At 38.4% G+C, this 16,336-nt stretch overlaps 1 protein-coding gene across 1 annotated transcript in view; it reads left to right on the plus strand.

The window, feature by feature from the left end:
* Positions 1–14,174, plus strand: part of PPAT (phosphoribosyl pyrophosphate amidotransferase) — a gene marked incomplete at both ends in the record, with an annotated part of 47,374 nt that extends 33,200 nt beyond the window's left edge. Inside the window, 10 exons of the mRNA XM_082315768.1 lie at positions 875–941; positions 4,458–4,664; positions 6,015–6,127; positions 6,247–6,392; positions 7,668–7,740; positions 9,592–9,743; positions 10,997–11,124; positions 11,431–11,652; positions 12,437–12,557; positions 13,999–14,174. Coding sequence (XP_082171894.1) covers positions 875–941; positions 4,458–4,664; positions 6,015–6,127; positions 6,247–6,392; positions 7,668–7,740; positions 9,592–9,743; positions 10,997–11,124; positions 11,431–11,652; positions 12,437–12,557; positions 13,999–14,174 — 1,405 coding nt within the window. The remainder of the gene's footprint in view (positions 1–874; positions 942–4,457; positions 4,665–6,014; positions 6,128–6,246; positions 6,393–7,667; positions 7,741–9,591; positions 9,744–10,996; positions 11,125–11,430; positions 11,653–12,436; positions 12,558–13,998) is intronic.
* Positions 14,175–16,336: the final 2,162 nt, after the last annotated feature.

Genomic DNA, 16,336 nt, shown 5'->3' on the forward strand with positions numbered 1-16,336 from the left:
CTGGTACTCACAAAAAATCCGGTCTGCAAAACATACCTTTTCAATGCATAAGGACTGAATTATAAACCTTGGGCAGCTGTGCAGTATTCTGTGGGCCTCTGGCAGGGCAGCATCAGGGAACCTGCCCGTGTGCTGGGCATGCCCCCCCGGGGGAGCGAGCGTGGAGGCACGGCTGGGGAGAGCAGGGAGCAGGCCAGGGAAAACTCTGTCATTTCAGCTGGTACAGCTCTTCTGCTCAGCAAAGCACAACTGCCAGCCTGAGGTTGATCTGCTGTCCATTTGCAGTGACGCTGTACACCAGACTTGTTTTGCCTGAGTTCAGAAGCTGTGATGCCCGATATTAGTTTTATATGCTTAAACACTTATATCGGAGGGTCCATGTACGTTTTAGAGGTGTAAATGCTGGCTTGACTGCTTCAGTGGAAGAATGCAAAAGCTTCTGCAGAGGTGATCAGTGGAGGAGACAATGCACCCCTCCCCAAACCGAAGCAGAAATAATAGTAGTGCTATACAGCCTACTACTAGAGCCTAGACCATCACTGCAAAGTGGCTTTTCAGATTAAGCATCTGCCGTTATTTTATGCCCACACTGAAACAGGACAGCAGTAAGAGCCTGAGCCAGTACTTATTAGTGGAAAGATTCCCACTGAATTCAGTGGGCTTAGGCACAAACCTTATGTGACTGTTTTGAAATAAAGCATAACATGGGCAAGAAACCAGTTTTGATTACAAGCCTGTAAAATAAAACAACAAATAAGCTTGCATTAAAATTTCATGTTGTAAAGAACAGAAGAAAAAACACCAATCCATTGTATGTTAAAGCATTTCATTCTAAGCACTTCAGTGCTTTATGTTAATTATATTTTGTCCATAGGGGCCAGGAGAGTGCTGGAATTGTGACAAGTGATGGAGAGTCATCCCAGGCATTCAAAGTGCACAAGGTAAAATGTAAATGAATGTTTTGTAGATGCCTAACTGAGATGCATGGAAGTTTGTTTCAGCTAGGAAACAGAATAATTAGAGGGAAAGTAACATGTTTTGATGGACTGTTTTGGTTTTGTCAGTGATAGTATCTAATTCTGTTATTTGTGCGATTTCTGTCTTAAGTGCATGTTTAAAACAAATACGCCAACATTATCCTGCTGGGTGTATCCATGCACACAGTGGCAGACACACAGAAGTATCCAGATCTGGCTATCGATAGCACAAAAACTACTTACCGAAGTCACCCCACACCTAAGGTGTTAACTCTGGAGCACCAATGCAACTTGAGATCAAGAGAAAAGACAGTTACAGGCTATGCACAAGCAAATGGATGACTAATTCTTGCCTTAGTGGGGCTCATTGAGGAAGCGGCAGCTACTTTACCCATAGGTAAAAATAAACAGAATAAAAGATTGAATGGAGGCCTGAGAAGGTCACGCAGTCTTTCTTGAGCTGAGAGAATCCCAGGGGATGTTAAAAGACATAAAATGGCCATAGCCTCAAAAAGTATTATGCCAGGAGAGTACCTGCATGCTCTGGGGATATTTCTGCTCATTCTGTATTGAATAGTGATCAGGAAAAAAATAATCATCAGCCTGTTCCATCCTGGTAGAGCAGAGAAATAAAGCACAGCAGGAAGGAAGGAAAGAAGGAAGAGCAGGAAATAAAAGTACATCGGCAAAATAACCATGGGGCAATTCTTGATGTGTTCTCTGACACAGAGAACACTGCTTCAGAAAGCAGTTTGTCTCCGTGTTCAGAGGTCTTTGAGGAAGATTGGTTAAGCTGTTCACATGAGTCCGAGAGTAAGAACTGCTTTGCTGCAGCAGCATGTATAGCTATGCATGACTACTCAATGCCTCACGCAAAATCTTGTCTCATCAAGCATCATGTTTGTTGCCTCTTCAGGCATTTCCCCCCTTCTGTCTGTTACTTACAGCCTGATTCACACATGCACATGCACACACTTTTATAAGTGCGGCTTTTCTCAACTTCAGCACCGTGTTACCTGTTCTTCATTCCTGCTCCTGCTTGGGTTTCAGCTTTCCTTAAGGTTTACGGGAACTCCAGCTTCCTTTAAAGTGGGCTGCGGTATATAGCCCGTAGTAAAAAGAGCTGCTCAGAATGAACTCACAGCAGGTGATACCATAATTTGTAGTGTTTCCATGTTACTGAGCTGCAATACTTAGCTGTCATGCTAAGAATTTGACTATCTCATCATATCAGCTTTGATATTTTAAGAGCTGCAGAGCATGTGATGGTTTCCTTTATCCTTGAAATATGTTTCTCAGCTACAGCACTTTTAAAATCTGTAATAACCACAGTGTAATAAAGAGCCTGTAGAGTACAATTTATATGACTTGTTTAATCCTGGAAGTGGTGCTAATGTAACAAACATTTGGGTCTGTTACACTGGTGAAAATATATTTAGGACTCTGACTTGTAAACTAGTCCATAAAAATGTCAGCAGCTAAGATGCTACCATATCCATTTGTCCTCCAAACTCCAGTTGAGCCTTCTTCATAGCAGAGACAACAGGATGGAAAAGGTGCCTGCTTCTCACTGCATCGATTTACTACCCAATGCTTCCATGCAAACTCACCTTTGTCAAGAGTTTTAGGCAATACATATATTAAGAGTACGAACTGGAACACCTAAGGCATGGGTATGTGTTCGCTTCTGATTGCTACCAGCCTTTGACCACGGCTTAATAGCCCTTCACAAAGGCTATTAATCCTTTGTTTTAAACTCTCCCAGAAAGACTTGTCCAGATTTGTCTGTCAAAGCCCTTCAGCTAGATTTGTATAACAAAACATTGTAGCTCTGTTGGCTCAGGATGTGGAAAAACGTAAATCTCTTGTATGGACATAGCAATGTCAATAGGAGAAAGAATTTGTCTGATTGTTTCACACTTGGATATGCAGAAAAATATATTAAAGTAGCTATTCATCAGGCCATTATCATGTTCTGGCATGTACCAGGCCTTGTATAATACAGACATAGGATTGTCTCCATTGGGAACTTTTTATACTGGTGTAATTCACATTTGCCATCCCACTCCAGCGTAATCTAAATCAGAGGAATATTTCAAACTGCAATTAAAAGATTATGTGCTTGTGTAACCAAATCTGGTTTAAAGCAACATTGCTTGTTTAAGCTATTGCAATGCTTAACGTGGCCACATCCATTAATACGGGACCTGTGAACTGCCAGATCTCCTGTTAGGGTAAAGTTGGCCTAAGTAAAATAAGAGTGCATGGTTGCATTTCTGTACATATATGAGCACATGACAGAGACTCTAGACCACCTTTCTGTCATCTGTGAGACAAGAGATGATAACTGATCTGGAAAAGTTTGCTGAACAATTAAAGCAAACTTATACCAGTTTGACAGCTTGAGGCAGTAACTTTTTAACGTGATAGTAAGTATCCTAAAACCACATGTGCAACCACAGCCTCTTGGTATTCTGACTCTATAGCAGTCCCAGCAGAAAATGCCCTAAAGCTGAGCTTTCTTTAAGCTCTTTTGGTTGAGCTCTGAAAACAGTCCAGCCAATTTCCATCCTTCCTGTCCCATCCCACTCTCTTGTTGTTGTACCTACAGCACAGGTTATGGACTATTCACAGCTTCAGACCTCTCCTGTGTATCTTTGAAGGTCCTAGAGGAGTGTTATCATGTGTGCTTATCGTTTAGAACACAATTACCATATGTGATAGGGAAACCGAGCATAGAAGGATGTAAACATTTTCCACAGGCAGCAGCAGAAGCAGGAGTTTGCAGGAGGGCCTGGAATCCAGTCTTAATTTCTACTCTCTGTGCACTTTTTTCAGACTATTCTTGCTGCTAAATTGTCTGCACATAGTGCTTGTTGCCAAAAGAAGCTCCTGACAGCTGACTAAAAAGTTTGGATGCATTTCTGCTTTAGATAGAAGGCAACCTGGCTATATGAAAAGTTTGTTTTAAGCAAAAAATAAAACCTCTTGAAAAAAGCTTTGCTTCTGACACTGGCAAGAATGACAGTGGAATCTAATAAACATTACCATGGACCCAGTATAAAAGTAAATCCAATATACTGCTAACTCGTAAAAGGTACCTCTACATAGAATTTCCTTCTCGCAACTTCTTTCTTCTTTGCCTGTCTTCTGGCAGTCTTTTTTTCTGGTGTTTTTAAACAACACAACAGTTTGGTAGTGTTTTTCGGAAGATGTATTTTTAGTCAGGGAATAGATTGTTCCATGAAAATCCTCAGCAGAAAAATGCATATCGCTTTATTTAAGAACAGGAATAATGGGATCTGATATATCACTGTGACACCTACTCAGCTTCTTTCTTTCCCATGTCTTTCAGGTTATTCGCCATTCTCTTAAAGTTGCTTGCATTAACGCTGTACCAAAAACAAACACAAGGAGAAATGAGGAAGTTGCCAAGAAAACAAAACCAAACAAAACTTTTTTTTTCTTTTTGTCCCAAAGGGAATGGGTCTTATAAATCACGTCTTCAATGCAGACAGCCTGAAGAAGCTGTACGTTTCAAACCTCGGTATTGGGCACACGAGGTACTCCACCTCGGGTATTTCTGAGCTGCAGAACTGCCAGCCTTTTGTCGTAGAGACTCTTCATGGGAAGATTGCTGTGGCACACAATGGGGAGCTAACAAACGCTGTACGACTCAGGAGGAAGGTTAGTATCTCCTTTGGGAGGCTCTGGCATCATTGCTTTCTGAGTATGAGGCAGCAATGAGCAATAAGCTTGCTATTCCTTTTCCTTAATACCAAACTGCTTGGCGTAGTGAAAGAGTCCCATAATCAAAATAAATCATTTTGGGGGAAAAAAAATGCTAGGGAGGGGAGGCATTTGTAACTGTCACAGAGGATAATTCACCAGTCCTCTAGACTGGTAGTCACATCCCTATTGATCAAGTGAGAAAACTAACTCAGCCATAACAAAAGGTAGCTTGGCTTGAATATCTGCTCCTTTGTGGTGGCTGATAGAAGGAGCAAATCATATGCTTATGCATTGTAATATGAAATGGTTTGGAATATTGTCTTTATTTGTTTTTCTGGCTTGCAAAATTAATCATGAACACTGTCGGGACATAAACCAACAATTGCCAAATTTTATAGTGTGTTTGTCTAGAAGGGTATGTGTTAAAGAACCAAATTAAAATTTAGCAGATGTTTCATTGTGAAATCTCTTCTATGATATGTTCCATCCCAAAGTGAAAGGACATACTCTTGCATTGAAGCGAGGCAAATGTATGGCATGCCCAAAGGAACCTCACCCGTCTTTAATCAGGGCCACAAGTGTATGAATGGATGGGAGAAAAAAACAGTGGTGAGGAATTGGAGATGGAGAGTGGAGAATCAGAGTTACATGAGATGTAAAATGATTTCTAAAAATAAAAATAAGGAATTGTAATGCATACAGTGTTGAATGGGTTGTAATAGTTGGCTAGATACATTGCAGATTCTCTTCTCCCTTAGAAGCATAAATACGCCAAGACAGAACAATTTGACTGACCAGGTCTAGCAAACTTCAAGTTGTGGGATTTCAGTTTTTTAATCCCACTCTGCTTCCCTTCATACCTCTTTTTTTGTTTTTGTTGTTTTGTGCCCAAATCACCATTCTGCCTTGATATCTCTTTCTGTATCTGCTATAGGTAATTTCAGATTTTCCCTTTTATATTTTACCTCTCTTCCCAGAGCAAGCAGAAGCACAAAGCTGATTAAATGGCCCAAACAACATGAATTTATGCCCTGAATATTGGTGGTATTAATTTTGGTTGCATGTGGAGCAAAGGAATGAGATGCAAAGGGAGAAATATAGTCCAAGGCATAGATGATTGTACCAGCTCTTTTTACATATTTGGTTTGTTGGAAGAAATTTGATGTTGTTGTGATCTGATCACCGGAAGCACTGATGTTTTAAAACATTTGTTCATTGCACAAAGGTGGTGTTAGATTAAAATCTGAGCAGTGTTATGTGGATTTTTTTTAATGTTAGTAACACTTTTGTTTTGTGTCTTAAAAGCTTATGCGGCACGGTGTAGGACTGTCGACCAGTTCTGACAGTGAACTGATCACCCAGCTGCTGGCTTTCACACCTCCTCTAGAAAATGACGATACAGCTGACTGGGTAGCAAGGTGAGGAGGATGGGTTTCGGAATCAAGAACAGCAACCTAATCTCAGCATAATATGCAGCTGTAAATGCACACAGCTGTTTGTGTGACACACGATTATGTTCACCTCTGTCTCATTTCAGAATAAAAAATTTAATGAATGAAACTCCAACTTCATATTCATTGCTAATTATGCATAAAGACATAATCTATGCAGTACGTGATCCATATGGGAATCGCCCACTCTGCATTGGTCGCCTTATTCCAGTAGGGGACATGAATGGAAAAGGTAAACCATACATATATATTCATATACATATATATATATGTATATATATAGTTTGTGCCTGAGATCACTGATATAAGTAATTAAAGCTACATTTACTGAGGTGTAAGTAGGAATATGTGATGCAAAAGTCAGTTTTGAAAATTCAAAACAAAAAAAATGTTGGTAAGGAAAAAATAATCTGTAGGAAGTCTGCAAACATCTCTTCTATTCCCAGGAAAAGGAAATCCTAGTCACCTGATGACAGTGTCAGAATTAGGCAGCCCAACTGTGATAGAATATTTGTGAAAATGTAATTAACGTCTCATCAGCTAAACAGGAAAGCAGGGATGAACAGAATCACAGAATGGCTGAGGTTGGAAGGGACCTCTGGAGGTCATCTGGTCCAAATCCCCTGCTCAGGCAGGGCTGCCTAGAGCCAGTTGCTCAGGACTACGTCCAGTCCAGAAACAAGTCTGGTTTCCTCCTTTCTCCTGTAGTAAGGCAGCTGAAAAGTGCTGGATTACTCACAGTGTATTTGTAAATTCCAAGCACTCCCAGTCACATGTAGTATGGTAATGGAACACTATACAATCAATTTATGGGAAAAATTCTTTGTGTTCCTGTTTAGCCTGCAAATCAACATTTTCCATGAAGTGAGATTAAATTCTGTTCATTTGTATAAAAATAAAATAATTCAAGGCAATGTAGTAAATGCTTCCGTATCTTCACAAAACATGGTAATTTTAACCATAAAAAAAAAAATTATCAAGATTTTTTTAAAGCATACAGACATTCCTACCCTATGTTACACAATTCAATCTTTCCTGTGCCTGTCTCTGAAAACTCTCTTTATTGGAGTTCAATCCAGCATCCATTGTAATCAAAAGGATCTACCTATCAACACATTTAGCACAGGAAAAGTAAAGAGTTTCTTGTGTGAACAAAAGTAATTATGTATATCTAAAGTCACTGAACTAGAACTGGAAAAGTTTGAAATAGTACAGAGCTAACAAAGATCGTTACCTGAATTGTCTCTCTTTGTGAACTCTGAATATGATGCTGTTATTTCCACTTCTGCCTAGAACAGGTTTATGATGTTTACGTTGTTGGGGTTTTTTTAAAATAATATTACAGAAATGTTGGAATGCTATACCTTTTAGTTGGAAATTACAACAGTCTTTAATTGTGCATTTGGCAACCTAAACCATAGCAAGCCAGATACTGCAGCAGAAATGCAATTGTGGGGGGGTAATGGTAACAAGAATTGTGGACTCTAACTGAAATCTTTCATTTCAGGAAAAGATAACAGTGAAACAGAAGGATGGGTAGTCTCTTCTGAATCCTGTAGCTTTTTGTCTATCGGTGCAGAGTAAGTGCCCTGATTCTCACTTTATCTGAAAGCTCTCTTCAGGCAGTGATTAAAAATTAAACCTCAAATTGCCAAATATCGTAATCTATATCAACATGAAAGACATCAAGGATTAGTTTGTTGGACTGTTTGGAGGAGTCGTTTTTTGCCAGTCCTGTCTTTTGCCAGTTTATTCTCTTGAACAGATTAATGTAAAAGAAGAATTATGTGTTCAGAAAGTAACAGTAAAGACGACTTTCCTGTTGTAAAGTAAATGCCTCTTACTTGTTGCATTAAACCTGGTTATCCATATAACTTTTTCAGCCTCATTTGCAGCAGAATTGTTGTATTACAAAACAAGTCTTCAACTGCAGAAAGGTTACACTGGTAGCTCACAGGCTGGACTAACCTGAGCTGTAGCGTATACTGTCTGATGAGCTAGTCTCCTTGTTTGAAAAAAATGATGGGCACTTGAAACTATTTCCATGCCTGCAAACACCCATCAGAGCCAAAACTTGAGATGACATTCACATTACCTCTTTAGCTAAGATACTCTGAAAAGAAAGGTGTGATACTTTCTCTGGACAAAAAGAGAAGGGTAAGAGGCTCTTTGGGAGACTGCAAATTGATCTTTAGAAGTTTGGAGTGGAAGGCAATTGTGAACTAGAACATAATTAAAGTAAGAAAGATTATGAGGAAGAATATTTAATTTCCTAATCAGATATTATAACAACGTGCATTTGGGGACTAGACTAATAAGTTGGATCCTCTTCAAACAAAAAAACTGTGGAAAATTGCATTAAAAACACAACTACTGAATAAAAAGAAATGTAAAGCAAAATCAGGAAGCAACGTGACGGCACTTTAGAGGTCTTGTATTCCATTCTGCAGTGTTTTATTGTAGGTGTGGTGTTCTGTGTTCTCCTGCTGTAACTTGTACCCTGTCTCTATAGGAACTATTAGCTGTTGGTAACAGGGGCTTTCTTGAGGCAATTTATTCTATATATGGATAAGAACAACTGTTTTCTGAAACTTTTTCAAAATCTTCTAAGAGAAGCTTACAGTGTAGGACCATCAGCTGAAGCCTGTGGGTTTTTAAAAAAGCAATTTTACCTAAACTTCTGCTGTAGCCAGTGCTGCTGCTGCTAGTATCTGACCAGCAAATAATCACAGATTTGCTTACCTCTGATTTATATCTCCAGAATATTTCAATATTGTGGGATAGATTTAGATTGAAATTATTAGAATAGCCACCAGAGGACTCACTGAAGGATCTAGAAAAATGTTTAATAGGGTTAAACATTGTAACATAATAAACCTAATACTATTCCATATTTCTTCAGATATGAGAATTGGAATGTACATTTCCAGTCAGCTTTATGTCATTTGGGGGTAGCTGCCTGTCACTACTAGACAGATATTTCTCTAGGTATTGGCTTGTGGGGCAGGATTTTTCTGGCTACCATCTTTATTCTTGATTACGTTTTTTATATTGCATTATAATGTTTATTAGCTTTTGTAGAAAAGTCCTCTAGTATTGATCCAGGACTAAATTATTAAAATAGATTTAATCTCAATTAAGCCTGTACTAGACTGAGTACTGTACATATCACATGTAGGAAGAATACCATAATTCTCTGGTACTAAGTATTAATTTACTGCTTTTGGGTATTAATTCAGACTGTTTTAGTAAAGGTCAGTTGTCTTAGCATGTTGGTCTTAAAACACTCCAGGTCAAATCCTAAGATAGAAGCAAATTGTCGTGTTAGGATATTCAAAAGGATTTTTTCCTGTCCTTTGAATCTTGTTTATACTTCAAAACTATCATCCAGGTTCAGGACATTTCTAAATGCTATGTATTTCTCTTTCAAGGTACTACCGTGAGGTCCTTCCTGGAGAGATTGTGAAAATATCCAGATACGATGTCCAGACACTGGATGTTGTGCCAAGACCTGAAGGAGATCCGTCAGCATTCTGCATCTTTGAATATGTTTATTTTGCAAGACCAGACAGTATTTTTGAAGGTAAGAAGATGTAACGTACAAAGCTCCTCCCTAAATAGCGGGAGATGTTACCCTGGAGAACAATGACTGGAAAGGATCTGGGATCATAGTAGGGTACCACTGAATGTGAGCTTGCAGAGCAGGGCTGGGACAGAACGGGTTGGCACGGATCTTGAGGACATCAAACTTATCAGGAGGAGCATGTAACATCACCTTCCTGTTCCTGGCTGTGCATATGGCCTCAGTCAGGCTGCCTGCGCAGCCCTATGGAAGGGATGAAAAGAGCCACAAACAAGATTAAGGTAGAGGAAATATCCCTTAAAGGTGAGAGACTTAAGAAAGGAACTCATTGGTTCTTGGAAAACTTTTTAAGAATTAGACTTATGAAATAGGATCTGCAAAACAACTTATCTTGGCATTTTTTTTTCACAGGAAAGAGTTATTTCAGGAAGATGCTTTTACTATAACTTGTAAATTATGCATTGTCTAAGTACGTGGGGTTTTCAGTCTAATGCTTTTATTATTATTTCAGTAGAAGCTCTCAGAAATTGTCTCAATGACAAGATATTAGACAGCACTCTCATACCTAACAAACAAGCTCTTCTTTGCTTGCTACAGCCATGCCATCTGTTGATCCTATACAGTGCCCCACCTTTATAAAGCCAGTTTCACCCCACATCCCTTTTTTTCATGATCTCTTACCCTTCAATATCCTCACTTCTTACATTCCTTAGTACCGCTGCTGTACCGTTTGCTGTGCCTCATCTCATCACAATAGCTCCAGTTCCCTCCCACGTTGCAAATTTTTTAGGACCTTAAAAGCTTTTGAGGCCTCTTATCCCCTTACTAAATTCAGGGTGAATTTTGACAACTGATTCAAAGTTAATAAGCGGGCAGAGGCAGACAGCAGGATTGCACAAACTTTGTCTGCTGGAGAAACCAGCCTAAAAATAGAATATGCACATTGTGAACAGGCAGGCATAATTTCTACTTCTTTCCTCATGTAAATAGATTTTGTAACATCCACAGGACCTTTAGTTACCCGATTAGGGCAAACTGGATTTTAATTCTCTGTGCAGTGATATGAATGTCAATGTAAGAATATGACTTTATGGAAGGAAATAAAAAATTACTTTATGTGAGTGACTGCTTATTAGTTCTGGAGCTTTTCTCACTGACTTCTAAGCCTACAACTTGCCACAGGAATTTGTACAGCAAACTGAGAGGAAATCTGAATTATGCATACCAGGAAAAACACTTCTTGCCGTTCCTAGGTCAGATGGTGTATTCAGTCAGGAGAAGATGCGGGCAGCAGCTTGCTATTGAAGCACCCGTGGAAGCAGACCTGGTCAGCACTGTTCCAGAGTCTGCAACCCCAGCAGCCCTTGGTTATGCTCAAAAGGTATATGGTAACTTGCCGGTTTTTTTCCCAAGCATATTTACACATACCTCATTTTGTACTGGGGTATTATGGTACGGGCCGTTAGAGTTTTGTATCGATAATGCTTTATATCTTGAGTATGACAGGTACTCCTATTGAGACACCTGCACTTGTTTTTTCTGTCATTATTCCACTATATTAAGGTATTTCAAAGTTCTTTGGTTACTGTAAAGTCATACTAAGTCCTAAGGTTGCTTTAAAAAAACAGTAAGTGAGAATAACCAGTTTTATAGATATTAATTCTGTTTAATTGTCTCCTTTCTACAGTGCGGACTACCATATGTTGAAGTACTCTGTAAAAACCGATATGTAGGAAGAACGTTTATCCAGCCAAATATGAGGTTACGGCAACTTGGTGTTGCAAAGAAGTTTGGCGTTCTGTCTGATAATTTTAAAGGCAAGCGAGTTGTGATCATTGATGATTCAATTGTGAGGGGCAATACCATTTCACCCATAATAAAACTACTGAGAGAATCAGGAGCCAAAGAGGTAAGTTAATTTTCAGTCAATACAATACAGATGTAAATAGAAGATTGATGGGAGGGTAAAGCGCAGGGGTTTGTCTTCATTTGTACTACACATTGTTTCCTTATTTAAAAGAGCAAATGTGCAAAAAAACAATGCCTAGTGCATGTTTATTGTGAAGACAGGTCGAGAAGTTTCTTTTGTATGACTGTGATTTTTGGGACATTAGGAGGGGAGGAACAGGTCTCCATTTATAAAGCACTATCTGACAAATAAAGAGAGAATGGAAAACAGATTAGTTAAGACCGGAAAATCAAGTATCGGTGTGGTATTCCTGACATACATGTGACTTGTGGTACTGCCTTAAGTACAGTCACGTACTGCAGTAAACACGCACGTGCCTTAAGTCACCAGAGCACAAAATTCTTAATTGATTAAGACTTTTTAATTGAAACAGAATATGCAAGTCTGTCACTTGAGAAAAAATGTTCTGTATAATACTTGACTTTGTAAACTGAAACATGTGCATCAAGGATTGACCACAACAGAAGAAAAGCAAAATCAGGATGGAGCCTTTTAATAACATTAGGAAACATTGTAAAAATAAATTCTAAAACTGTCTTTCTCTTTCCTGCTGTGTTGGCATCTAAAAAAACCTTTATCTTACTTTTAACCCTTCCGTGCCTTCTGTGTAGTGCTGTATTCTGCTCTTCATGATTATTTTGCAGAACTGGGACTTTGCTATTGTGTTACGATCTGCTGACCTTTACTTTATAGCGGTCTGTTTTGAAACTGTATTTTTATTCAGGTGCATATCCGTGTGGCTTCACCTCCCATAAGATTTCCTTGTTACATGGGAATAAACATTCCAACTAAAGAAGAACTCATTGCCAACAGACCTGAATTTCATGATCTTGCAAACTATATAGGTAAACGCTACTTTTTCTTTTTTTCTTTCAAGTGAGATTTTACTTGTAGGTGTTTTATTGTCTACATCAAAATAAAGGGCAACACATCAAGGCAACAGTGGTAAAACTGACTAAAAAATCATAAGGTTGATGATATACGCTAAATTTCTGCATTGTGAGTACCCTACGGATCAAACCAGTTTAGTTACACTCTTTTTTTAAACACAGTTAGAGAATTATATTTCTCCAAACAACAGAAGGCATTAGAATACTTGCATAATCATGTTACAAATAAGGTGTGACAACACAGCTTTCCAATACTTAGAGCTCCTTCTGCGAAAGTCTTTACAACAAGGAGCTACTGTGGCCAAAATACCAGGGAGAAAATATGTGGTGAAAATCTGTCCTGTAATGAAAAACTAATGTAGTTTCACTTTCATGAGATATTCATAAAAATATGTTGGGAATTTGTAAACACCCACTGATTTTTCTACAAGTTTAAATTTATGTAAATGATTTCAACTGCATTATATATTTCACTTTGAAAGAAGCGACATTTGAAACTAATCAAAGAATGTTAAATACATTCTCAAATCTCTAGAATGAGTCGTTTGCAGCAGAACAAAAGAAGAACCAACAGCTTATGTTGCTTGTGATGTGGTAAATAACGTGCTCTGCATCAGGATATCAGCAACAGAAGTCATGTGAAGGCTTGTGAGTGAGGAGATCTACTATATATGACCTATTGTGCTGCAAAACGTTTTTAGAAATGGTTTAAGAACATAGATGTGTGTACAGTTAGGAAACTGTAAACTCAGGTTTCCTGTGTTAAATACTTACTCTCACTGTCTAATATTGCAGTGAATTCTTTTCCCCAAAATTATTGTGAAGACATGTTGAAATATTTCAAGTTTGTAGGATCTCATTTTTAAGTATTATTCACAAAATAATGAGTGCAAACGATAGAAAACTAATGATGTGAAAAGGCCATCAAACTTTCCTACTGCTAGAACGTTTGCATGAACTGCAGACTGAATTTTTTTTAACACGATGGTCTTCCCCTCCTCCAAGTCCCAGTAAGGGTTTGCAGTCCTAGGTGCGCCATTTGGGAAGCACCAGCCACGCACACGTCTGCTTCCAGACCCGAACTACAGGGTAGCTCTGGGAAAGTAGAGGAGGTTTAGGGAGTCTTCATGCCCACTGTGGATTTTGTTTCTATTTTTGCAGTGTGTGTGACACATTTGTTCCCAACTCAAAACCTTCTGTCTAGATTTCAGTGAGTCTGCTCCCTGCAGAAAGAATTTGAGAAGGGCAAGGCTTATTATGGCCTGATAATTTTTCATATCCATTCTCTTTAGGTAAGGTGATCCACCTCCATACAATAATGTGACTTCATTTCCAAAGAGCATTGCATTCGGTACAACATTGCAGCTTTAACTGATGAATTCTTTATTTCCTCTAGGAGCAGACAGTGTGGTCTATCTTTCTGTGGAAGGGCTGGTATCGTCTGTGCAAGAAAGCATCAAAGCAAGGCAAGAGAATGAGAACAGCCTTAAAAACCAGAAATCGCGTGTTGGAAAGATCGGTCATTGCACAGCGTGTCTCACTGGAGAGTATCCTGTAGAGCTGGAATGGTGAATTTCTAGTGGATGGACACCAGTTCATCTCTTGTTGAATGTACCTTTTTCAACGATGCCTTCTTGCTAATAGTCTTCTTATACTTAGGTAATACGGAAATCTTGTTACAATTACTGTTACTAAAATACATCTTTACAGGACAGACTTGCAGAAAGTCCAATGTGCTGATGAAAACAATGTAAGCAGATTAAAGTACAAAATCATATGGTTTTAATGCACAGTTGTGCCTTCTATTTTCTCGTAAAATATTATAAAAACCAAAGTTTTTTTAATTATGTAGCGGTCCCAGAGTTTTTTATTTCGGTCTTGCTCGGAAAGATATCCCTGTTAGATTTGTTCACAAAGTACACATCATGAATTGTGTGGTGTCATTTCAAATTATCAAAGCCTTAAGGCAAAAAGTATGTGAAGTTTGCTCTTCTCCTTAGGAAAAATACCAGATTCTGAAGAATCAAATTGCTTCCTCAGCAGTTCTTGCTTAGGCTTTTTAAGAATGGAAGTACCTAACTTTTGCACAGATAGCTAAACAGCCTTTATTAATCAAGCCCTTTGTAACAGATTCTGTGAACATAATGTCTAGCATATGATTTTAAAAAATGAAGACTCAGGGAAATGCTCAGCCAAAAGCTCTCTAGTTCTAGAACTTTAAAATTCCTTTTTTGAAGTCCAGTGTAATGACATTATCTTTATGTGCTTCTATCAGTTGCCAATAGGAAGTGGAAGGAGAAAAAATACTTGGCACTGACATTTTTTTTTCTGTTTTACATCTTGTTTTCTCCAGGGTAAGTCCTGACAATTTCTGAAGTCTGAGCTAATGCTCAGTGTGCTTTTCATATGTCAACATCCAAGCTAAACTGAAAAATAGAGTCACTTTTCATTCTTAACAGTAAATACAATATATCAACTGAAGATTATGAGTTGTTTTGGGTGTAGTCTTATTTTGCTACATTACTGCTGTTACAATAAATGTATTGTTTTAGGAAAAAAAAGAGTTCTGAAAAACCATTAGCTATTGAATACACTGTATTTTTTAATTGGTCACAATTACACAGTTACTTGTATACATGAAGATCACTGGGACAATGAACCACTAGCTGAAAATGGAAAAGCACCTTCTGAAAACTATTGCAAATTTACGCACAATTGTAAAAATATTTTGTATACCTCAGTTTTTTTTCACTGAATACCAGCAACTTAAGTTTAGGTTTTCTATTTAATATTATGTATTTTGGCCTTATAATTGTTTGTGACACTGTTAAAAAAAATAGAGAGGTTTAAGAGCTTCTTCCTTCCCCATCATCTTCCCTATAGTTGAGAATTACAGCACTGGTGATTAAATTCAAAAGGGAGCTTTCTTACATGGGATTTGTAGCAATTGTGCCTGATAGACAATCACAAAAGTCCCGATTGAAGAAAGCATGTAAATATGTTGAATGAAGTCAAGACTGCCTTGTGCAGTGGAATCGGAGCCTACTTGGAGTCACGCCTATCAGAGAATGCAGATTTTCGTGAGTGTTGGGCTCTTACTGTGTGTTCTTCACCACAGCCCAGATCTGCATATTGGGGGATGCACGTGGATCTCCTCTGTCTAATCAGCAAGTTTGTTTGTTTTTTTAACAGAACCCTAGCAGTTCACCTGGACAGTAAACTGAACAAAAAAAGAACAGGGTGGAGTCACTCTGACCACCCCCTCTTCCAGATTAACCAGGGAGGAGTGTGAGAAAACAGAAAAACTGTCATTAACATTTTTCACCTTTCTTCTTTCCTGCTCTCAAAAAAGCTATCATTTTTAAAAGAAGGGATAAGTCGAGCTCTTAGGTTATAGATGGGTGTGAGAAGCCCTTTCTACTTGAGTAAAAGCTTAGGCGCACAGTTTAACAGAGTTGCAAGCAGAAGTCTATCAATTTATCTGAAATTGTCTATAGAACAGACTGAAAATGAAACTTGTGCTAATACTCTTTTAACATGTTTTCAACAAAACTGGTATTTTTGAAGTCTGGTAATAATTACTTATATGTGATTTGAGCATTAGGTGGTATAATTCTGATTTCCATGAAATGAGTCCTAATGCCTTTTTTCCCTCCATGTTACACATGTGAAATTACAAGGTCTGCTACTGTAAGCACTGTAATTTTTAGATACACTACATGCCTAATCTTTAG

The sequence above is a fragment of the Platalea leucorodia genome (assembly GCF_965183815.1).
Source record: "Platalea leucorodia genome assembly, chromosome: 6".
Classification (NCBI taxonomy): domain Eukaryota; kingdom Metazoa; phylum Chordata; class Aves; order Pelecaniformes; family Threskiornithidae; genus Platalea; species Platalea leucorodia.